Source organism: Hyperolius riggenbachi, chromosome 6 (genome assembly GCF_040937935.1).
Source record: "Hyperolius riggenbachi isolate aHypRig1 chromosome 6, aHypRig1.pri, whole genome shotgun sequence".
Classification (NCBI taxonomy): domain Eukaryota; kingdom Metazoa; phylum Chordata; class Amphibia; order Anura; family Hyperoliidae; genus Hyperolius; species Hyperolius riggenbachi.
The window spans coordinates 160,010,660-160,036,025 of record NC_090651.1 but is presented as its reverse complement, the minus strand read 5'-3'; the positions used below and the strand labels follow the sequence as shown (position 1 = coordinate 160,036,025).

The 25,366-nt window shown below is 43.5% G+C and overlaps 1 protein-coding gene across 1 annotated transcript in view; it reads left to right on the top strand.

The window, feature by feature from the left end:
* The window catches only part of IVNS1ABP (influenza virus NS1A binding protein), a 105,078-nt gene extending 84,353 nt beyond the window's left edge, over positions 1-20,725 (top strand). Inside the window, exons 12-14 of the mRNA XM_068240120.1 lie at positions 8,050-8,181; positions 11,636-11,809; positions 19,317-20,725. Of these exons, the coding sequence (XP_068096221.1) occupies positions 8,050-8,181; positions 11,636-11,809; positions 19,317-19,579 (569 nt within the window). The 3' untranslated portion in view covers positions 19,580-20,725. The remainder of the gene's footprint in view (positions 1-8,049; positions 8,182-11,635; positions 11,810-19,316) is intronic.
* Positions 20,726-25,366: the final 4,641 nt, after the last annotated feature.

Sequence of the window (25,366 nt, the reverse complement as noted above, 5' to 3'; positions counted from 1 at the left end):
CTTTTCCATTTAGTACTGAAATGGCGTACCGCTCATGGGTCCCTTATGGATGTTGCTGCATTCTGCCATTCTATGGCAATACACTGGGCCTAATACAATTCACTTTTTCTCTTACTTAAGATTTTTTTATTTTTTTATTTTTTTTTAGCAATTAAAGTATCAAAAAGTAGGTTAAAGAGACTCCGTAACAAAAATTGCATCCTGTTTTTTATCATCCTACAAGTTCCAAAAGCTATTCTAATGTCTTCTGGCTTACTGCAGCACTTTCTACTATAACAGTCTCTGTAATAAATCAATGTATCTTTCCCCTGTCAGACTTGTCGGCCTGTGTCTGGAAGGCTGCCAAGTTCTTCAGTGTTGTGGTTCTGTGATGAATCTCCCCCCTCCAGGCCCCTCTCTGCACACTGCCTGTGTGTTATTTAGATTATGGCAGATTCTCTCTTCTCTCTTATCTTTTACAAGCTGGATAAATCGTCCTCTGAGCTGGCTGGGCTTTCACATACTGAGGATTACAGACAAGGGCAAAGCTGTTTGCAAGAAGAAAAGAGCAGCCTGAAACTTCAGTGCATGAGAGCAGAAGGGGGAAAGAAACACACAATGATCTCTTGAGATACAAAAGGAAGGGTGTATACAGCCTGCTTGTGTATGGATGTATTTTCTATGTGTGGACATGCTGTACATCAACCTACTTCCTGTTTTGGTGGCCATTTTGTTTGTTTATAAACAAACTTTTTAAAACTGTTTTTAACCACTTTTAATGCGGCGGGGAGCAGCGAAATTGTGACAGAGGGTAATAGGAGATGTCCCCTAACGCACTGGTATGTTTACTTTTGTGCGATTTTAACAATACAGATTCTCTTTAACCACTTCCCGACCGCCGTATTGACAATTGGCAACCGAGAAGTGGACCCCGCAAGGACCGCCGTATAGACAAATGGCGGCGGTCCTTGTAGGGGTATGGGCGGAGCGAACGCATCATCCGTGACTCGATCCTCCGCCGGCGCCTGTCTCCGCTCACCCGCCGCAACAGCCCGCCGGCCATTAGGAAGCGCCGGCGGGATGTTAACCCGACGATCGCTGCATACAAAGTGTATAATACACTTTGTAATGTTTACAAAGTGTATTATACAGGCTGCCTCCTGCCCTGGTGGTCCCAGTGTCCGAGGGACCACCAGAGCAGGCTGCAGCCACCCTATGTCGCACCCAAGCACATTGATTTCTCCCCCCCCCCTGCCCCAGATCGCCCACAGCACCCCTCAGACCCCCCCCCCCCTGCCCACCCCTCAGACCCCTGTTTGCACCCAATCACCCCCCTAATCACCCATCAATCACTCCCTGTAACTATCTGTCAACGCTATTATTTTTTTACCCCCTGCCCCCTCCTGATCACGCCCCCACCCCTCAGATTCTCCCCAGACCCCCCCCCCACCCTGTGTACTGTTTGCATCTATCCCCCCTGATCACCTGTCAATCACCCCCTGTCACTGCCACCCATCAATCAGCCCCTAACCTGCCCCTTGCGGGCAATCTGATCACCCACCCACACCGATAGATCGCTCGCAGATCCGACATCAGATCACCACCCAAGCGCAGTGTTTACATCTATTCTCTCCTCTAAACACCCACTAATTACCCATCAATCACCCCCTGTCACTGCTACCCATCAGATTAGACCCCTATCTGCCCCTAGGGCACTCAATCACCCGCCCATACCCTCAGAACGCCCTCAGACCCCAGCCCTGATCACCTCGCCAGTGCATTGCTTGCATCTATTCCCCCCTCTAATCACACCTTGAGACACCCATCAATCACCTCCTGTCACCCCCTAGCACACCTACCCATCAGATCAGGCCCTAATTTGCCCCGTGTGGGCTCCTGATCACTCGGCCAAACCCTCAGATCCCCCTCAGACCCCCTTCTGATCACCTCCCCAGTGCATTGATTGCATCTATTTTCCCCTCTAACCACCCCCTGAGACACCCATCAATCACCTCCTGTCACCCCCTAGCACTCCTATCCATCAGATCAGGCCCAATACAACCTGTCATCTAAAAGGCCACCCTGCTTATGACCGGTTCCACAAAATTTGCCCCCTCATAGACCACCTGTCATCAAAATTTTCAGATGCTTATACCCCTGAACAGTCATTTTGAGACATTTGGTTTCCAGACTACTCACGGTTTTGGGCCCGTAAAATGCCAGGGCGGTATAAGAACCCCACAAACTGACCCCATTTTAGAAAAAAGACACCCCAATGTATTCTGTTAGGTGTATGACGAGTTTATAGAAGATTTTATTTTTTGTCAAAAGTTAGCGGAAATTGATTTTTTTTTTATTTATTTTTTTACACAGTGTCATTTTTCACTAACTTGTGACAAAAAATAAAATCTTCTATGAACTCGCCATACACCTAACGGAATACCTTGGGGTGTCTTCTTTCTAAAATGGGGTCACTTGTGTGGTTCCTATACTGCCCTGGCATTTTAGGGGCCCTAAACCGTGAGGAGTAGTCTAGAAAACAAATGCCTCAAAATGATCTGTGATTAGGACGTTGGGCCCCTTTGCGCACCTAGGCTGCAAAAAAGTGCCACACATGTGGTATCGCCGTGCTCAGGAGAAGTAGTATAATGTGTTTTGGGGTGTATTTTTACACATACCCATGCTGGGTGGGAGAAATCTCTCTGTAAATGGACAATTGTGTGTAAAAAAAATCAAACAATTGTCATTTACAGAGATATTTCTCCCACCCAGCATGGGTATGTGTAAAAATACACCCCAAAACACATTATACTACTTCTCCTGAGTACGGCGGGACCACATATGTGGCACTTTTTTACACCCTAAGTACGCTAAGGGGCCCAAAGTCCAATGAGTACCTTTAGGATTTCACAGGTCATTTTGCGACATTGTTGGTTTCAAGACTACTCCTCACGGTTTAGGGCCCCTAAAATGCCAGGGCAGTATAGGAACCCCACAAATGACCCCATTCTAGAAAGAAGACACCCAAAGGTATTCCGTTAGGAGTATGGTGAGTTCATAGAAGATTTTATTTTTTGTCACAAGTTAGCGGAAAATGAAACTTTGTGAAAAAAAAAAAAACCAATTAAAATCAATTTCCGCTGACTTGTGACAAAAAAATAAAAACTTCTATGAACTCACCATACTCCTAACGGAATACCTTGGGGTGTCTTCTTTCTAAAATGGGGTCATTAGTGGGGATCCTATAGTGCCCTGGCATTTTAGGGGCCCTAAACCGTGAGGAGTAGTCTTGAAACAAAAATTTCTCAAAATGACCTGTGAAATCCTAAAGGTACTTATTGGACTTTGGGCCCCTTAGCGCAGTTAGGCTGCAAAAAAGTGCCAATCACGGGTGATCGCCGTACTCGGGAGAAGTAGTATAATGTGTTTTGGGGTGTATTTTTACACATACCCATGCTGGGTGGGAGAAATACCTCTGTAAATGACAATCTTTTGATTTTTTTACACACAATTGTCCATTTACAGAGTTATTTCTCCCACCCAGCATGGGTATGTGTAAAAATGCACCCCAAAACACATTGTACTACTCCCGAGTACGGCGATACCACATGTTTGGCACTTTTTTGCACCCTAACTGCGCTAAGGGGCCCAAAGTCCAATGAGTACCTTTAGGATTTCACAGGTCATTTTGAGAAATTTTTGTTTCAAGACTACTCCTCAGGGTTTAGGGCCCCTAAAATGCCAGGACAGTATAGGAACCCCACAAATGACTCCATTTTAGAAAGAAGACACCCCAAGGTATTCTGTTAGTAGTACGGTGAGTTAATAGAAGATTTTATTTTTTGTCACAAGTTAGCGGAAATTGATTTTTATTGGTTTTTTTCACAAAGTGTCATTTTCCGCTAACTTGTGACAAAAAATAAAATCTTCTATGAACTCACCGTACTACTAACGGAATACCTTGGGGTGTCTTCTTTCTAAAATGGGGTCATTTGTGGGGTTCCTATACTGTCCTGGCATTTTAGGGGCCCTAAACCATAAGGAGTAGTCTTGAAACGAAATTTCTCATAATGACCTGTGAAATCCTAAAGGTACTCATTGGACTTTGGGCCCCTTAGCGCAGTTAGGGTGCAAAAAAGTGCCACACATGTGGTATCGCCGTACTCAGGAGAAGTAGTATAATGTGTTTTGGGGTGTATTTTTACACATACCCATGCTGAGTGTGATAAAGATCTCTGTAAATGGACAATTGTGTGTAAAAAAATAAATAAAAAATTGTCATTTACAGAGATATTTCTCCCACCCAGCATCGGTATGTGTAAAAATACACCCCAAAACACATTATACTACTTCTCCTGAGTACGGCAATACCACATGTGTGGCACTTTTTTTGCAGCCTAACTGCGCTAAGGGGCCCAAAGTCCAATGAGCACCTTTAGGCTTTACAGGGGTGCTTACAAATTAGCACCCCCAAAATGCGAGGACAGTAAACACACCCCACAAATGACCCCATTTTGGAAAGTAGACACTTCAAGGTATTCAGAGAGGGGCATGGTGAGTCCGTGGCAGATTTTGATTTTTTTTTTGGTCGCAAGTTAGAAGAAATGGAAACTTTTTTTTTTTTTTTTTTTTTTTTTTTTTTTTTTTTTTTATTTTGTCACAAAGTGTCATTTTCCGCTTACTTGTGACAAAAATTAATATCTTCTATGAACTCACTATGCCTCTCAGTGAATACTTTGGGATGTCTTCTTTCCAAAATGGGGTCATTTGGGGGGTATTTATACTATCCTGGAATTCTAACCCCTCATGAAACATGTCAGGTGGTCAGAAAAGTCATAGATGCTTGAAAATAGGAAAATTCACTTTTTGCACCATAGTTTGTAAACGCTATAACTTTTACCCAAACCAATAAATATACACTGAATGGGGTTTTTTTTTATCAAAAACATGTTTGTCCACATTTTTTCGCGCTGCATGTATACAGAAATTTTACTTTATTTGAAAAATGTCAGCACAGAAAGTTAAAAAACATTTTTTTGCCAAAATTCATGTCCTTTTTTGATGAATATAATAAAAAAATTATAAAAAGTAAAAATCGCAGGAGCAATCAAATAGCACTAAAAGAAAGCTTTATTAGTGACAAGAAAAGGAGCCAAAATTCATTTAGGTGGTAGGTTGTATGAGCGAGCAATAAACCGTGAAAGCTGCAGTGGTCTGAATGGAAAAAAAGTGGCCGGTCCTTAACGGGAGTAAAGCCCACGGTCCTCAAGTGGTTAAAGAGTATTTTCTTGCTTGCTGGTGACTTAAAAGGCATTTTATTGATCAGTTCTTTTAGGTATTTTTACATTTAGAGAAAAAATGAATTGGATTGGGCCCAGTATTTCACAAGTGAGTACACCTCTCACATTTTTGTAAAGGTTTTATTATATCTTTTCATGAGTGAACACTAAAGATATGACAGTAGTCAGTGTACAGCATGTATAACAGGGTCAATTTGCTGTCCCATCAAAATAGCTCAATGCATACAGTAGCTATTATTATACAGCAGGGGAGGTGGCAGCACTTCACAAGGCAGGCTGCATCTGAATGACCAACTGCATGGATGTGCAGAACATTACTATAGGCAGGTTACACAACTTGCATTCAAAACTGATGCAACAAAATGGAGGATGTTGGCTTCCAAGAACAGTTTGCATGCAGAGTGTTCGTAGCTGATACTTCCACCGCCATTAATGTCTAAACTGCTGGCAACAAAAGTGAGTACATCCCCAAGAAAAGAATGCCAAAATTTTGCCCAATTAGACATTTTCTCTCCTTCACATACTATTAATATTACTTGGCACTTGTTACAAGGTCCCAAGAAAGTTAAAGTGGAACTGAAGATTGCTAAAAAAAAAAAAGTGTTTCACTTACCTGGGGCTTCTGCCAGCCCCCTGCAGCTGTCCTGTCCCGCGCCGGTCCTCAACGATCCTCCACACCCCGCCGCAGGCCAGTTTCAGTTCTGCCAACTTGTAAGTCGACGGCCACTGCGCCTGTGCAACCATGGCCACGCATATTCTTGTTCCAGTCTGCAATGGCGCCCTGCGCCTGTGGAGGAAGCTATTGCGGATGGGAACGTGAGCAACGATGCACATGGCCAGGGTTGCGCAGTGGCTCCCCCAACTCCCGGTCGGCAAAAACAAAACTAGCTGGCAGCAGGGAAAAGGAGGATCATTGAGGAACGGCGTGGGACAGAGCGGCTGCAGGGGGCTGGAGGAAGCCCCAGGTAAGTGAATCTTTTTTTTTTTTCTTTTGCAGGGTTAAGGTTCCCTTCAAAGCAGTGCTAGAAAATGATGGGCACACAAAATATTGGAACTTAGGGCATTATTTTGACATTCTGTACTTCGGGGTGTACCCACTTTTGTTGCCAGTGTTATATATTCAGTGTTGTCCCATGAAAAGATATAATATATTTATAAAGTGTGAAAGGTGTGCTTTTGTGAGATACTATACATCTGTTGTAAGGAAAATTTGAACTGCAACAGACATAACTGGACACGATAAAATGGACATAGGAAGGCATGGGTCCTTTCAACATGTCCATTTGTCTGCTGCCATGCACTCTTGGAAATGGTCTGGCAATGAACCCACTGTGAACCGAGCCTTTGGCTGGGAGCACACTTGCCTGCTTTTTGCATATTTTCTGCATAGGAAAACCGAGAACCAATGTTAATCAATGGGCTAGCAGGCAGGGGCTTTTTTGAGTAGCGTGCTACCCTAATTTGGAATGCAAATGAAGTCTGACTTTTTTTCGTGTGACCGCGGGATGGGGGGTTAACTTACCCAGAAGTCTTTGGGAGGTCTGCGTTCCATTACACGTCATGAAGGCGTAATGAAAGCCGCGTTCCATCGCTCACTTCCATGCTCCCTCATTCCGGCTTGATAGGAATCGCGGTGGTGAGTCATGCAACGTGGCTTTCATTACGCCTATGACTTATAATGGAACGTAAATGTCCCAAAGACTTCTGGGAAAGTTAACACCCCCATCCCGCGGTGACACGCGTGAAGTCATTAGACTTCAAGTAAATTTCTGAATTAGAGTAGTACACTACTTGAAAAGACAATGCCTGTGGGCTAGTTCATGCTTAACCACTCCAGGTTGCAGGGTTTTTACCTCCATAAAGATGCAGAGGGGACAAGATGATTTTTGCAATTCATTATATTAGCTATGGTAAAACAAAGTGCACATTTTCCCACATACAAACATCTATGGTGTAAAAACATGCAGAACAAAGCTCACAGAAAACTGTGCACCCAGCCTTAAAGAGAACCTGTAACAAAAAAAAGGTCACAATGAGGCTTCCCCCGCCCCCCAACCCACCCCCCACCCCTGTAGCTGCAGGCAGTCCAGCCCTTCCAGTGTCCCGTAATCCTCCCTAGACAAGCCTGATGAGCGCTGATTTATTTACCTTTCCTGGCTCCAGCGGGGGCGCTGTTGCGGCTCTGTGCAGGGAGATAGGCGAAAATAGCCGATCTCCGACGGGTCCGCTCTACTGCGCAGGCGCAGCAGACTTGCGTCTGCGCAGTAGAGCGGCCCGACAGCGTTCGGCTATTTCCGCCTATCTCCGAGGCGGAGAGCCGATACTGTGCCTGCGCTGGAGCCGGGAAGGTAAATATTTACATCCCAGCTGTTCGGGGAGCATTATCTCCGCCGCCGTGGGACCGAGGACGACGGGGGAAGCCTCAATAGGATCCAGAGATCCTGCTGAGAGCAGTAGAAGCTTGCATATCACTGGTCATCAGAGTGCCTGTCTCTTCACTCTGCCCCCTCTTTTTCTGCTGAAGTGACTGGTTTTGCCAGGAGGATTTGATTTTACACACAGAGAATGCGATCAAATGTTCTTTTATGTAACTAAGAATAGTTTGTTTTGAGAGTGTAATCCCACTTTAAAGTTAATGCGGTAGAAATTGTAATTAACCAAATGGTAGCATTAGCAATACCTATACAAGTTCAAACCTAATTGCTAAGATATGATTTGATATGATTTACTGATACCAATTTGTTCTTTCTACCAAATGTATTTTCTTTAGGAGTTTGTGCACTTCATGGAAAATTGTATATTATTGGAGGGTCTGATCCCTATGGTCAGAAAGGACTAAAAAACTGTGATGTGTATGAACCTCTTGCAAGATCCTTGACAAGCTGTGCTCACCTGAACATTCGTAAGTATTATATTTTTATATTAGTTTTGTCTCACCACTGCCTGACAGGCTGAAGCAGTTAAATAGGGCACCGCAGATGGTCCGATGCTGCCTGGCTTGCAGTCATATGCACTACAATGCCAGTGGTAAGCTTGTAGTACACTATAACCCCAACGCTGAAGACAGCTGGTAGGTATATAGGGCAACAGAGGGAAGAGGAATGATGTTAGGAGTTAATTAGGAGGGTTGGCTATGGCTAGATTAATTCATTGTTAAATAGATAAGGCTAGGCTTAAAGGACAGGTGCAAGCAAATAAAAAAAAAGATCTACTTACCTTGGGCTTCCACCTGCCCATGGCAGCCTATCTGTCCCTCACCACAGCTCCAGTGTCCCGAAATACCCTCTGTTGCAGATACTGATCTTTCCAGGTCAGCATCTTCTGTCAGCATCTCGTTGACCATTTCTTCTGGCCAATAAGGTGACTATTTGTTGAGCAAAGAGGCATCCTGTTAGATAGGAGAAACATTATGTTCAAGCAGAGATGAAGACATGGAAATTCTGAACCACTAAACCATGGCAAGCTTTTTATTAAAGGACGAACCTGATTATGTCCAGCAAATGATTGTCCAGCAAAATAATTTTTTGCTGCCACATAAAAAGTAGATGTTTGTTTTTCTAATTCTGTAATAGTAACATTCAATAGTCCTTTTACCTTCCCATGTCACAGTGCTAACATACTGTAGGGGAACACTAGCAGCTTGCCACAGCTGCTTATTCCAAACAATCTTTCCCAGATAAATACTGTATTTTTCACTTTCTAAGATGCACACCTCAGCCCCCCCCCTTTTTTTTGCAACCCCTGTGTCCTATCTACTGGCTTGTATAATCGCTGGTACCCCCTCTCTCCATGACCGTTATTCATGTAGGTTTTTAGAAATTAAATTGGTTAAACTTAAATGAGGTAATGACACATTCAGTGTGAATTAAAAAATTATCACAAAGTGTTAAGGTCAGGTCCTTTGAGGCTTTTTTACACTTGAGTCACTTTGCATCCCATTTTTGGCAAATGGGACGCAACTCAACGCATTAAGTGTAAAAGGGCCCCTAGTGCATTATCTCAAAATGTCAATCAGTATTTCAAATGTTAAGTTTTTACGATTTCTATCAGACGATTTATGGGCAGATTGACCAAGAGACAGATCTCTCTCTGATCGCATTTGATCGGAGAGAGATCTGTTGCCTGCCCATACACCGCAGGCTGATTTCTGATGGTTTTCAACATGAAATCTCTCGGGAATTGGCCCTGTGATGCCGCATCAGCAACTGCCCTCCCCCAATATCAAGTGTGCCACATGCAGTATACTTGTCTGTGTTCCGCCGCTGGCTCCATCTTCATACACTCGCCCCACGTGGTTGCTAGTGTAACGAGGGCGTGCATGACGTTATACATATATGCCTCAACCACATGAGGCACGTGTAGGAAGACTGAGCCAGCGGCGGACAATGACGGGTACAGTATACTGCACAGGGCTCTGGGGGGCACACTTTACTTTAGGGGGTCCAGCGCTGGGGGTTTTGTCCCTCATCTCGATATTGCATGCTGTTTCTGCTGCTCACCCAATAAGCATGTCAGCACTACATCTTGCAGCATGTCCGATCAAAACGTGTTGTATCATTGATCGGCATGCTCTTGGCGTCACCAATTTTCATCTGATTATATTAATCGGATAGGATGGTTGATCGGCCGCCAAGTTGCCTGATGTATGGCCACCTGAAGGCACTGACCACACAAAAAAGCACAATATGGTATCTGCATTCTTGCAAGATATTTATCTTGAAAGCATTTCAACAGTTTCCAGTTTTACTTTCACAGACACCTGTAAAAGCCACAAACCATAACCAAGGTTACATACTGTCAGACGACATGTACATGCGATGACCTAAGCTACCGGTTTTGGAGATATGACTTTGAATAAAGCCCTCTTCATATACAAAGACCACTCCCAACATATTTCAGTGTTCAGTGAGTGAGATGCTTTATTTTCTACTGTAATAACAGGAAGGGGCTTTGCCCAGGATTTTAATCACTTCCTTACCGTGGGGTTTACCCCCTTAAAAACCAGAGCAATTTTCTACATTTCACACTCCTCCCATTCATTAGCCAATAACTTTATCACTACATATCACACATACCTTGTTTTTTTTCCGCCACCAATTATGTTTTCTTTGGGTAGTGTTTTTTTTCTTCTTCTAAGAATTATATTATTTTGTATGCAAATTAAAGGGAATAAGTGGTAAAAAATTCTGTTTTCAGTCATTCTAGTTTAAAAGTAAAATATGCTACTGTAAATGAAACCCACACATTTTATTTACACATTTGTCTTGGTTATTACATTTAAATTAAGATCCTAGTACAATATATGGTGACAACAACTTATTTAGAAATATAGGTGCATTTTTTTTTCAAATTTTCTTTGTCCATATTTTTCTCCCTCTGTATTCCCCTCCCCAGTTAACCATATGTGCTCCTACATATTGCCCCCCCCCCCCATAGTTGGTCAGATGTGCCTCTGTAACTCCCCCAGCTAGCCAGATGTGCACTTAGTACATCCCACCCAGCCAGCCAGATGTGGCTCCTTAGCCCCCCACCCCCATGGATAGCCAGGTCTGTGCCCTATCGCGCGCCCCCATCATGGATTGCCAATGTGTGTACTGCTGCTGCTGCTCCCCGCCGCCCCCAATAGATCGCTAGATCTTTTGAGGGGCACCCTCATTAGTGTAGTTAGAGGGAGGGGGTTGATGAACCCAGGCAGATGCTAGCACGTACGCTGTACTCATTTAAAGGGAGGAACTTATATTCACATTGTGTGGCTTTCAGGAGCCACTTGCAACAACGTGAATATACTATAGGTAGCATGGCAAGTGGTTAAACCATACCAGCACATCTTCAATCTTCAAGTGCACAAAACTTAATTGTGAAAGTACCACAGGAAGCCTGTGACTTTAAGGTGTACTCGAGCTCGGGTACACAAAATCAGAATATCAGATACTTGCCTAAAGAGAGGGAAGCCTCAGGATCCTATTGAGGCTTTCCTTGGCAGGCTCTGTGCTACTGCGCATGTGCGGGCGTGTTCGAGCTTCTAATGCGCAGCAATGAATGTGGAAGAGGTGCCACGCAACCACAACGAGGAGGGGATCCGCACTCCGCATCAGGGGCACTGCGGACCACAAGGGATGCCTCAAACTGATCATGAGACTTCCCTCTCTGCAGGGTTATTAATAATTTTGAACCCGAGCTTCGGCTTGGGTTCACGTTAAGATCCATTTTCATTTCTGTAAGATGATCCTTTTCTTCTCTATTAATGGAACATGATTGCAGACAAATTCACCTTATATACTGTAAAGTTTTCTAAAACACGGTTTCTTGCTTTCTAACAAAAATGTATTTTATGGACCCTGTTGTAAATATTGCAGGGAGGCACCAGTCTGCTGTATGCGAGTTGAACAATTATATATACATTATTGGAGGGGCAGAATCCTGGAATTGCTTGAATTCAGTGGAACGGTACAATCCTGAAAATGATACTTGGACGCTTGTTGCTCCGATGAATGTTGCTCGTCGTGGGGCTGGAGTTGCGGTTTTTGAGGGTAAGACATTTTAACCTTTGAAGTAACATATTTGAATTTTTATAACTGTTTTAGGGCCCGTTTCCACTAGACGCGTTGCAATGCAGAAACCGATCCGCGTCGCAACACAAGGAAACTGCAATTAATTCACGTCAATGGAGTAGTTTCCAATGATGCAAATTTACCTATGCGATCCGGCGCGATACAGAGAAATTTATGGTTAGAGATGGGCTCACGGATAAAAAAAACTATCCGAATCCGTGATTCTAATGAAGCTTAATTGCGTCAGGTGAGTGCATGGGGGACAGGGGGTTAATTACCCAGATGTCCATGCTAGGGCTGCATGGTTTTTCAGGTTCAAAACTGAAACCGCGGTTCGTGCCAAGACGATCTAGTGATCGTCAGTATCCTCGGTTTTTACTGAGTGCCCGCCCGCTGCCTGCACGCTTGTCTGGCCCGCCTTCCGCTGTGCGCCGATTGGCCAGAGCCGCCAGAAGCAGTAAATATGTATTGTGGTTAATGAGCGGGGGGGCGGGTCCACTCAAGCGAGCGGCACACAGCTTTACCAATCGCTGGATAGCGATGGAATGACGGCAGCGGTAGGCGGAGCTGTACGCTCTGTACAGCTCCGCCTACCGCTGCCGTCATTCCATCGCTATCCAGCGATTGGTAAAGCTGTGTGTGCCACTCTCTCGAGTGGACCCGCCCTCCCCGCTCATTAACCATAATGCATATTCACTGCTCCTTGCGACTCTGGCCAATCGGCGCACAGTGGTGCAGCCAGACAAGCGTGCGGGCAGCGGGCGGGCACTCTGAAAACTGCAGATAGTGACGATAACTATCGTCTTCATGTGAACCGCCCCCCGCTGCCCTCACATGAACCGCCCCCGCTGCCCGGCTCTTAAAAAGGAACACCAGTGAACACTGCTGACAGTAGCTGCTGCATGGTTTTTGACAGTTGGTAACAGCCATTTCCCACAATGCAGCAAGGTTCACAGACAGCAAACTGCCAAGAGTACGTTCTTTTCTTGTTCTTGTGGGAGGGGTTTCACCACAATATCGGCCATATAGAGCCCCCTGATGATCCATTTGTGATGGGGTATCAGCTACTGATTGGGATAAAGTTCAAGAGTCGGAGTTTCTCTTAAAGCAATCGTCCGCCCGCAGTATCTGGCTAAACTATACTGGGGGCATAGTGAATTTAGCGCCAAAGCTCGATTTGAAAAAAAAATCATAAAAAATATAATCGCAATTTTTGAGAGAAAAATCGCAATTTTAATTTTTACCTAAAATCGTGCAGCCCTAGTCCATGCGCTTCTATGCATATCACACGCTTGCACTTCCAATGGGACGTATTCAATTACTCAATACTGCGCACTTCCTCCTTCCATGCACACACTTGCCGCAATTGAGCAGTTTTCCGCAGCATGCATCTGAGTCCCCACAGCCGCCGACAGGAAGCCGCATGCGGTTGTACGGAAGACAGCCAGAAGTACTTGCAGGGGGATGCAAGGTGATGCGGCGATCGCCTCACATCCAAAACGCCAGTGGAAACGGGTCCTTAGTCAAAACTTCTCCTTATTTTAGACCGCATTAACAATTTGGAAAGAAAGGGATGGGGCATAAGATGCATTGTATTGAGATATGATATACACGTGTTTTCGCCAGCTTTGTAATATGCCAATGACTAAAAGGATCATGATCGGAAGGTTTGAAAGCCTGCTGGGGCTAACTGCTCCCACACTATGGACGTTTTATTTAGGTTTTGGCTGATATTAATGAACATTTTGCTTGACTACCATGCCTTCAGTACATTGAAGGTAAAGCATAATGTCTCAGAAACCATTCATGTTTGTGGCAGAAATGTCTGAAAAGTGGCATGTAATTTGTGTGCTTCTCCATCACTGAAATAGCACAGCAGGTATTACAAACTTGGAAGGGTTCATTACTGAAGTCTTTTGGTGCAAGCATTTTTAAAAAGGGTGCTATGAAATTTGGGCACCGGTTAAAGCCACTAGTAGAATATCAGCACTGCCTATATTCTATTGCTTTACCAAAGCTACCTCTCATACTAAACCCCCTTTCTAAACCGAACAATAACCCTCTCCACCAGCACATTACCTTTTAATCAGCAATAACCAGCACTTACAATACAATACAATAACATTTCTATAGCGCTTTTCTCCCATAGGACTCAAAGCGCTTAGGCTCTCTCAGATTCAGTAATTAGTAGGATGAAGTATTCACACAACAAAAGTTATATTTCTGCAAATGCCAAACTGAACAGGTGGGTTTTCAGTCTGGATTTAAACACGGCCAGGGATGGGGCTGTCCTGATCTGTTGAGGTAAGGAGTTCCAAAACGTAGGGGCAGCATGACAGAAGGCTCTGGGACCAAAAGTTTCTAAGTGGACTCTGGGTATGACTAGATTATTAGAACCTGTGGATCTGAGAATGCGGGGATTGCTTCGCAGCTGTAACATATCTTTCATGTATCCAGGGCCTAGATTATTCAGGGATTTAAATGTCAGTAGGCCGATCTTGAATAGGACCCTCCATTCTATAGGTAGCCAGTGAAGGGAATGCAGGACTGGCGTTATGTGGCAGTGACGGGGTTGGTTGGTTAGCAGTCTGGCAGCAGTATTCTGTATCAGCTGTAGGCGGTACAAGGCCTTTTTTGGAAGGCCAGTGTAGAGAGCATTGCAGTAGTCCAGTCGGGATGTGATGAAGGCGTGGACTAAGGTTGGCAGATCTTCTGGGGGTATGAGGTGCTTGATTTTTGCAATGTTCTTCAGGTGAAAATAGGATGATTTCACCACAGCAGAGATTTGAGTTCTGAAGTTTAAATCCCCATCAATTAGAACTCCCAGGCTACGCACATGATCAGAGCTGCGTAGATCCGTGCCTCCTATTCCCAGTGGTGAAGACTGCAAGTTAAGTTGTTTTGTTATCATGCTCTGCCCTCCAATCAGAAGGACTTCAGTTTTGTCTGCATTTAGTTTCAGCCAGTTGTCATTCATTCATTGCTGTAGTTCACGTAAGCAGGCGTTTATAGTTAGAGTTGGGTCTGTCACACCAGGCTTGAAGGAAAGATATAGTTGGGTGTCGTCTGCATAGCAGTGGTATGTCAGGCCATGTTTTTGGATTAGTTTTCCCAACGGTAGCATGTAAATCGTGAAAAGCAGGGGCGAGAGGATTGAGCCCTGGGGCACCCCATACTTAAGTGTTACAGGGGTGGACAGGAAGGGCCCCATAGACACTTTGTGGGTTCTGCCACTCAAGAAGGATTGGAACCACTGAAGTACTATGCCATCAATGCCGCAGTATTCCTGTAGCCTGTTTATCAAGATGTCATGGTCAACTGTGTCAAAGGCTGCAGAAAGGTCTAGCAGTATGAGGATCGAGCACTCTCCTCTGTCTCTTGCCATGAGCAGGTGGTTGCATATTTGGATGAGGGCAGTTTCAGTGCTGTGGTGTTTCCTGAAGCCAGACTGGAATGGGTCATAACTGTTATTTTGTAGGATTCTGGCTTCTAGCTGGAGGTATACAGCTTTTTCAATTAGCTTGCCCAGAAAGGGGAGGTTAGAGACAGGTCTGTAGCTGGTCATTGCATCTGGGTCCAGGGAGGGTTTTTTGAGGAGAGGCCTGATGATTGCTTCCTTCAGTAAAGCAGGAAATATCCCTGATTGTAAGGAACAGTTAACAATTTTTAGGAATACCGGTACGAACAGGTCGGGGCAGTTCAACATGAACTGTGTTGGGCCAGGATCCAGGTCACAGGTAGTTAGGCGGACGTGAAGGAGGATGCTTGATGTGACTTCTTCATCAATTTCTTTGAAGTTTGACCAAGGTGTTACGTTGTCTCTGCTAATGGTCTTCGGCGCTATATTAGGCTCAGATGCTGTAAGTTGGATGGCGGACCTTATAGCGGAGACTTTGTCTGTGAAGAAATGGGCAAATTGGTCACAGAGGTCCTTTGAAGACTCGATATTAAGTTTTTGACATGCTGGGTTGCAGAGTTTTTTTCCACTGTGCGGAACAGTTGGGCTGGTTTGTTAACTGCATTTGCAATCTCTTGTGATAGAAAGGATGATTTTTTTCCCGTGATTACCTTTTGGTAGCTCTTCAAGTGGAAGATTAAGGCATGTTTGTCTTCTGGGGACTGAGATTTGCGCCACAGCCTCTTATGTTTTCGGCCTTGTCTTTTCAGCTCTTTTATAGCGTTATCAAACCACTGTGCATGATGGTGTGGAGTAAGATATTTGGTGCGCAGAGGAGCAATGGTCTCAAAGGTGGAGGACACACATTTGTTGTATTTAAACACCTGAGTATCAGGGTCCAAGCTGGAGTCAGTCAATTCATCAAAGCTAAGGTTATCTCGGATATGTTGAGGTGTTAGCCCTTTTAAGCGGCGATATTATATTTGATTCTTGACCTGGTGTTTGACGGCTGGTATTGAGAGGGAGAAGTGGATAGTGTGATGGTCTGACCAGGCAACAGGATTAATTTCCACATTGGCTATTGACAGCCCAGTATGGAATATAAGGTCCAGAGTGTGACCTTTCCTGTGAGTAGCAGAGCTGATTGATTGGAGGAAGCCCAGTTCATGTAAGGCACGAGGTAGCTCTTTTCCAAATTGTGAGGAGGAGTCGTCCACCCATGTATTGAAATCTCCAAGAACAATCCATCTGGGGTGTTCCAGTGTTAGGTTGCATAGGAGGTCTACAAGTTCCTCAAGGAAGTCTGAGTATTTTTCTGGTGGGCGGTAGATCAGCAATATGTTAATGTTTTCCTCAGCTGAAAGTTGCACCCCCAAGCATTCAAACGAGTTGGTAGGACCTACAGTAAGTAGTCTGATTTTCAAAGCTGATCTAAAGCAAAGTGCAACCCCTCCTCCCCTGCGTTCTTTCCTGTTGCAGTATATCACGGAATAGTTTGTTGGCACAGCTGCCTCCAGGGTGGGGCCAACAGGTTCAGAAAGCCAGGTTTCAGTCAGGCAGGCCACATCAGAAGACTCTATTAGATAATGTATGATTGCTGTTTTGTTGTTTATTGATCTGACGTTGCAGAGGACAGCCTTGATGGGGCTACCCTGGGAGCTGAGGTCTGAGATTGAGGACTCCAGGAGGGAACAGTCTCCAGATGTGTGGCTGTCATCTCTGCTGGATTGTGCTGGAGCTATTAGGGTTGTTGGCTGGGTGTACTCTGTAGATTTTGTCACAAAGTTATTTTGGTTCTGCAGTGAATAACGTCTTTTCCCACGTCCTCTCGATCCTCTCTTTGTCTTTCTGTAGATTCCAACAGACTTAAGTAGAATTATTGTTGATTTGTCAATTGGATATATATTTCTTGGTTGGTATACAGCTAGAAGTGTCTGTGCTGAATATTGATGTTTACACATAAAGCCCCGTCTACACCATAAGAGGTTGTAGCGATCCGGCGGCTCGATTAGCCGCCGGATCGCCTCCTGCGCGTGCCCGCTCGTCCCCGCCGGCGCCGCTTATCTTCTGCTCGATTCCCTGCCATTGTCCCCTAGCGGGGAGCGAGCAGGGAATCGGCGGAAGCAAGATCCGTCCTGTCGGATCTTATCAATCGAGCCGCATCAGCGGCTCGATTGATAAGGATCATCGGAGCCTCATCTACCCGTGTAGATGAGGCTTTAGGATGGACAAGAGACAGCTCAGGGCTCCTGCTAAGAAAGGCCCTATTTAAAGTCAAGGTGTGAACTTTCACGGCTGTGGCTGGTATCCTGCAGAGATCAAAGGGCCTGTATAGACTGAATTGTCCTTACACAGAGATGTATGGATGGACAGCATGGATTTGAAAACACAGTCCTTTGTTTAGGAGTTTGAAGATATAATATATAATATATGTAGAAAAATATAGTCTATTGAGCATAGATGCTGTAGATAATCGATGAAAGTTACTCACAGGATGGGAGACGGCGGCACAAAGAGGCAGAAAGTCTTTAAGGTCTCAGGTCAATTCCAAGGAAGGTGTGCAGTGTCCAGCAGTGTGTGATACCAAGGAAGATCCAATCCAGCTTAAATCTTTGCCATCCCAAGTAATCCATGTGTTCTGAAAGGTTATAGGTGTTGCTGGAGAAGTGATACATTAGAATCCACTGAAATTTCGGTCCAGTCTTTCCATTAAGAGGTTTAAAGTAGCAGAAATGAGATGTAATGTCTGGAGCAGCCTTAGAGAGCAGCAGCACCAGTCTGGGCGCGCTCAGTATACACTGGGCGCCACTATAGCAACGATTAAAATTGCAATCTATGATGGGGCCCAAATTACCGGGTGGCTGTAGGCATCTGCTTTGCTTTGGGTGATATAACCCTCATGATCATTCCATTCAAATTGTAAGACTTTTTTCAAAAATATATAGTCCATTAAATGTAAAAAGATGTTTCTGTGTTAAAGCAAACCTATACGCCTGCACAAGAGACAAGAAAAACACAGAGAAATATACTCTGTGTGTATTTAGAAGGAACGGCCTGTCTAATTCTCCATTATCTGCAAGTTTTCACAAGTGTTATTTGAGCTGTCAGCTCTGTCTGATCTGTGCCAAAGTGTGTGCTGTCTTTGTGCTAATATGTAAACCCAGGAGATTAACTTTCTTTGCTCCTAGCAAACAACGAAGTAGACACTGCAGATATATTGTAGGGGTTCTGTAAGCTGTAATGTTTTTAAAGGTAATTATCCTGTTGCTTTTCTTTTTGAGCAAAGAGGAAGTTCTGGGTTTAGGTCATCTTTACATCATATCTTCCTGTCTTCATTTCTGTTGAGAAACACTCCATTTCACTAAAGCTTGCATTTTTTTTTTTTTTACCTAATACACGAGGGTCATCCCGAAAGTAACAGCTGCTTACTTTTATCTACCGCGCAAGGTATTATTACAATGTAAATTTAACTTGTATCTGTCAGGTTACCCTCTACTCTCTCTGCACTGCTTGCAACATGACTGCAGAATGCAGGTAACAGTTTTTATAGCAGTATTATCACTAAGCCCAACACCTGAGCACACCTACAAGCAAGTTACTGAAAATTTTGAAAAGGGATATGATTAATGCCTAAATAAAGTTGCTGACGTTGGGCATGATTCACAAAGTTTTTTTTTTTTCACCCGTTTTCCTCTGTTTTCATTTTATCTATATTACATTTTTAAGCTACCAAAGAGCAAAAATATAATATAATTAAGGTAAGAATAGTAACATTGAAATTAAGTCAATCACGAACAACTTACATTGATTATTTTGCTTGTAAATGTGTTGAAAGTTTATTTTTATCAAACAGGTGATAAGTCATTTATGAGAAGTTTTGTGAATAGAGCCCTTTGTAGAGAGAAAATTTAGAAGAAAAAAAAGTTTTTGAAATTGATTTATTAAAGATGTCTGTTACTTTCTGGATGACGAGTAAGAGTAATACAATTTATGAGTTAATATTTTTCACTGCTGTACTACCCTTATGAGAAATATTTTTGTCTTGGCATGTTGGTAGTAGTAATGAAAGTCCTCCTTATTTTTGTACAGGAAAACTTTTCGTAGGAGGTGGTTTTGATGGCACTCGTGCACTCAGCTGTGTGGAATCTTACGATCCTGTGAAAAATGAGTGGAAGATGATTGGAAGCATGACCTCACCAAGAAGCAATGCTGGCTTAGTATCTGTAGGAAACCACGTGTATGCTGTTGGTGGATTTGATGGAAATGAGTTTTTAAATACTATTGAAGTGTATAACCTCAGTATAAATGAATGGAGCCCGTACACCAAATTGAGCAGATCTAAAGCTTTATAAGTCTCCTTTGCACCTATTATTCCCCTTTGAATAGAGGAGAATCTTGGTGTTGCACCAGCAGTTTCTGTATAAGACTTTTACTTTGTATTTGTTTTGTAAATAATTGTCTGCTTTTGGAGAAAATCTAAAGGGGTTCTGCACGTATCACTTGTTAGTAGTGAAAAGTGGTATCCATCCCTCCTCTAACAGCATTGTATATCGCTTCCCCCTTTAAATCTATTCTACTTTGTGGCATACCGATACCAATTCAGTTTGCCCAGTGATGCGGAGGGGTGTGGCCACTTCGGCTGGCTGCAGACTACTACGTCCTCTGTGAGCAACCAGACTGCTGCCATATGCTAGAATACATCTGGTGCCACATGGGGAATGTACTCTTTTGAGGTTATGGTTTATGGAGAGGAAGTTGGTTACCTGTTCTCAGTATTTACTGGAATGTTTTACAGGTAGTACCTCTTTAATATCTGTGTGCAAACTACGTGATTACATTGTTGATGAACTGAACGCCTTCAGATTTATTTTTCCACAATCTCCTACAAGTAGTATATGTAAATATTTGAATTCCTATCGATGAGACCTCCTAAAAGGTGGATGTTTTTAAGTGTGAGTTACCGAATCTTTTTTCAGAGTGTGCTCAAGAGCCTTATTAAAGTTTGAGCGACTGATATTTTGATTAAGAAGTGCAGGAATGCCAAAACAGTACATATTTTCATGTTGCCTTTTATTACCTTTTTTTTTGTAAACAAACAGTGAAAGTGGAAAATTAACACTTTTTTTTTTTTTTTTTTTTACCATGAAAACCTTTTCTTGCAAAAGCTTTTACAATCAGTGTATTCGATATTGTACATTTTATTTGAGTAAATTGTTTAATCCTAGTTTGATATGTTTCTTTTTATTCGATTTTCCACTCTTCGAAAAGTTGCAGTAGATAAACTGCTACTTCCTAAGTGAGTGATTTAGTGAAATCCAGCATTTGTTCCTCTTTGTATAATCGAGACATCTATAAACACGTTTATCCATCCTTGTTAATTGTACTGTCTTAAAGAGCCAATTTCTGTATGTTCTGTAATACAATAATTTTTCTATTGTTACTAATGTACACAATTCTTAAATAAATTGGAAGGTTAAAAAAACCTGGAGTCTTTAAAACTTTTTTTTCCATTTTTTTTTTTTTTTTTTTTTAACAGTATTGCAATTTCTCCATATCAGCACTGTACTGTCTCATAAACCAAGTATTCAAATGATGCAGCATTACAAAATTTAGATATGTAAAGTTCAGATAGGAAATGTAAGCACAGCATGCCAGACATAAATGCAGATTTACAAATTCATTATCCTAGCTTTTGCTTAGCTCATTTAATACAATATCGTTTGACAAGCTATAATATCATTCATTACATTTAGCTGGACAGCCACTATATAACTAAACAAACCTGTGACTGTAGGAACAGAAAGTTAGACATTTGCGTTTCTCCAATCTCCACAACACTTTTGCTGCCAGCCGGGACTACCACCTTTTTCTTTACTGCCGTGCTTCATGCCACTTATTATCCAGAGGCTTCACTCTACCCTGGTAAGTATCTAATATTTTTTTATTTTAAAAGACACAGGTTCACTTTAAAGCCCAATCTACACGGTACGATTCTTTGTACGATTCAATTACGATTCTATTTACGATCCGATTAAATCCGACATGTCCAATCGGGATTCGATTAAATTCTCTTTGCCATTGCAAAACAATGGCGAATTGAATCGAATTGAATCCCGATCGGACATGTCGGATTTAATCGGATCGTAAATAGAATCGTAATCGAATCGTATAAAGAATCGTATCGTGTAGATGGGGCTTAAGTGCCAAGGTCATGAGAAAAATTTGGAATCTGGCTATTGACATGCACTGGATTGGTTTGAATGGCATAGGTCTCAGACTCGCATGTGGTTTGGACCTGGATTATAATACACATAAATTGTCATGTTTCTATGACATTTTTGGTGCCTGGAGTTGGAATCAGCAAAAACTCCAACTCCTGGTATATTTAAATTGTAATGAAAAAAAAAACACCTTCTGTCCTATTCCACAGATAAGTGTTTTTTTTTTTATGCATGCATACTTTTTAATCTGTATTCTATTACGTCACAAAACAAGGTTTTTTTTTTTTTGTATTTTCTATTTTATTTGCGCTGTAATGTAATATATATATATATATATATATATATATATATATATATATATATATATATATATATATATATATATATATATATATATATATATATATATATATATATATATATATATATATATATATATATATATATATATATATATATATATATATTTTTAAGAGACTCTGTAAGGGGAAAAAACCCCTCTGGGTGATACTTGCCTCTGGAGGGGGAAGCCTCAGGGTCTCAATGAGGCTTCCTTGTCCTTTGTAGCCTGGGGGAGTCCAGTGCTGACTCCCCTGAAAGTCCCTCGACAAATCCTGAAAAGGACTGTGGCTGCGTGGCCAATATTTTCCTACCACGATCAGGCGCAGTAGCGGCTCTTCCTTCAGGCTAAGGCGGAAATAGCCGATCGATCCGCTCTACTGCGCAGGCGCAAAGGACTTGTGCCTGCGCAGTAGAGCGGATACGATGGGGCTCGGCTGTTTTTGCCTTAGCCCAAACAAAGAGCCATTAGTGCGCTTGCACAGGATCGCGGTAGGTAAATTTACCTCGCTGATGTTCGGGGGCGTCATAGCGCTGCCGGGACACCGGAGGACTGGAGAAACCTCGTTAGGATCCAGAGGCTTTCGCCTCCTGAGGTAAGTATCCCCCAGAGGGTTTTCTTTTTTTCTTACAGGTCCTCTTTAAAGAAGTTCACTTATGTGTGAACACCTGTAAATATTGTTAGCTCTAGAATCCATTCCATATGACTTAAAAACTAATTTTGCTCATGCAAGCGCACACACGCAGGCACACACACACACAGGCACACACACACACAGGCACACACACACACGCAGGCACACACACACGCAGGCACACACACGCAGGCACACACACACACGCAGGCACACACACGCAGGCACACACATGCAGGCACACACGCAGGCACACACACACGCAGGCACACACACACGCAGGCACACACACACACACACGCAGGCACACACGCAGGCACACACACACGCAGGCACACACGCAGGCACACACACGCAGGCGCACACACACACGCAGGCGCACACACACACGCAGGCGCACACACGCAGGCGCACACACACACACACGCAGGCGCACACACACGCAGGCGCACACACACACACGCAGGCACACACACGCAGGCACACACACACACACACACGCAGGCACACACACACACGCAGGCACACACACACGCAGGCACACACACACACAGGCACACACACACACGCAGGCACACAGACACAGTTTTGGCTTAGACACCCGAGGCGAAAATAAACTAATGAAATTATTGTATCTATCTTCCTTCTACTAAAAATGACTTTTTAAGATATTCCACAGTTTTATTTTATGTTTAAATCTACTTTTTAGGTTTTAACTGTTTCATTGTTTTATCTCTTTCCTACTCTCAGAAGCAGGCCTAGATTTACATAACAGGAGCATATAGGCACAGGTGTCCTGGCACCTTAAACTTCACCCTCCATGAACCTACAAACCCCCACCTAACTGCACCGCCAGTGTGCTGGCTGTCCCAGCTGTCACTTCTCTCATACTTTCCTTTATACAATACAATAACATTTGTAAAGTGCTTTTCTCGCATAGGACTCAAAGCGCATAGTTGTGTCTCCGATTAATACAGGGTTGCAGGCTGGGTTGTGTTACAGAGGAGATAGTCAGTCAGATGTTCATGAATGCCATACTGAAGGGGTAGGTTTTCAGTTTAGACTTAAATGCTTCCAGGGATGAAGCTGTCCTGATTGGGTGTGGCAGGGAGTTCCAAAGTGTAGGGGCAGCATGACAAAAGGCTCTGTCTCCAAAGTTTTTGAGGTGGACTCTGGGGGTGACCAAGGTGTTACATCCTTTTGATCTGAGATTGTGGGGGGTGTGATGCAGTTGCAACAAGTCCTTCAGGTATCCAGGGCCCAGATTGTGCAAGGATTTGAATGTCCTTGCCCATAATGGGTAGCTACAGGTGCCCCTTAGCATTAGCTAACTAGAGGAGCCTCAGTATTAAGTAACTAGAGGTGCCCTTGACTGAAGGGAAATGTCCTCAGTGGAATGTAGAGAGCAGGGTGAGTAACCTCATTTACACTCTCATTAGAACTCTGCATAGGGAAAGAGTGAGGTGCTTGGGGAGGGCAGTGAGCCGCCTTTCCATCATCAAGTGCCTGTAGTCGCGTGCCTTCTGGTAAATCCGACCCTGCTCAGAAGCCATTTTCTGCTAGGAAAGTGTTTTATAGTTGAAATTTTCTATCAGTGAGGGTCACACTGTAGTCACTTCCTGTCTGAGTCAGGACTGAGTCAGCCACTTGCATACCTGATATTTAACTCTTTCAGGCAGAGAAATAAAATGAGAGGTCTATCTCATGTCATCTGTCACCTCGGGTATCCTTTTAAAAAATAGGCCAAATGCTATGACCCACTTATTAACTGCCCCCTCAATGTGCCCCTATAGCCCATCATGGAAAGTGCACATTGAAGCATGCTGATAGATGCTGAGCACGCATTGGAGTGTGTTGATAAATGCTTAGCTACCTCTAGCTTTAGCAGAGTTCCAGTCTCACTGTTGTGGTTGCAGCGAGCCTGGAGCTCTAACGACCAGTTAAGAATCCACCAAGTACATGCAAAGATGCAAGGCGAGGCCACAGATAAGTTCCCAACCCCCCAACACACAAAATTTGGGTGTAAAAAAAAGTCAGTTAAGCCGTGTTATACAGTACAGTACATTTGGGCTTAGGCCTCCCTTACACTGTATGCTGAAATACTGATACTTTTTAACTTTCTATAGCAGTGCATTGTGAAAATGCATATAGTGTGAACTGAGCCATGTGAAAACCTGGACATTACTTTGAAAATCAATTGTCCTTTCAGAAGAGAAATCCGATCGAATTTCCCAAGTTATTTGTTTTCCAATATGTCGATCAGGAATGGTGGATTTTTCAATTTATGTAAAAAAAAAAAATTGGTGTAGGCAAATTGTATAGTGTATGGCCAACCTGAGGGTCCCTTTTATACTAGACCAGTCAGTTATAACTGATGTGCAGTCCAGTGTCCATGTTTCCCTATGGCTTCTTTCACACTATACGCTGAAAAACTGAAGCTTTTTCACAATACAATGCTACTGAGAAAGAAGAAAGAAAGAGAAAAAAAAAAGCAACGTATTAAAGAAATGTCCAAAAAGTGTTTCACTTACCTGGTGCTTCTGCCAGCCCCTTGCCCACGCCATCTCTGAACGACCCTCTGCATCCTCGTTCGTGCTACCATCGCCAGGAGCGTCACCTTGTAGCGCACCTGGACGCTCCTGGCGCAGAGATCAAGGACGCGCTCAGCCAAGGCCATGCAGGCACAGTGGCGTCTACTTGCAATAACAAAATTGAGCCGCAGCGGGGGATCAGAGGATTGTTAAGAGATGGCACAGGGAGGCTGCAGCAGGGGGCTGGCAGAAGCCCCAGGTAAGTGAATTTTTTTTTTTTTGGGGGGGGGGCATTGCAGGACTTTACAGGACTTAATAATTTAATCATTGGTGACAAGTATCACATTTGTGGGAGATGTGTGAATCCGCTTACAATACTTTATGTTGAATTAGGTTTGAGGGCAATCAACAAC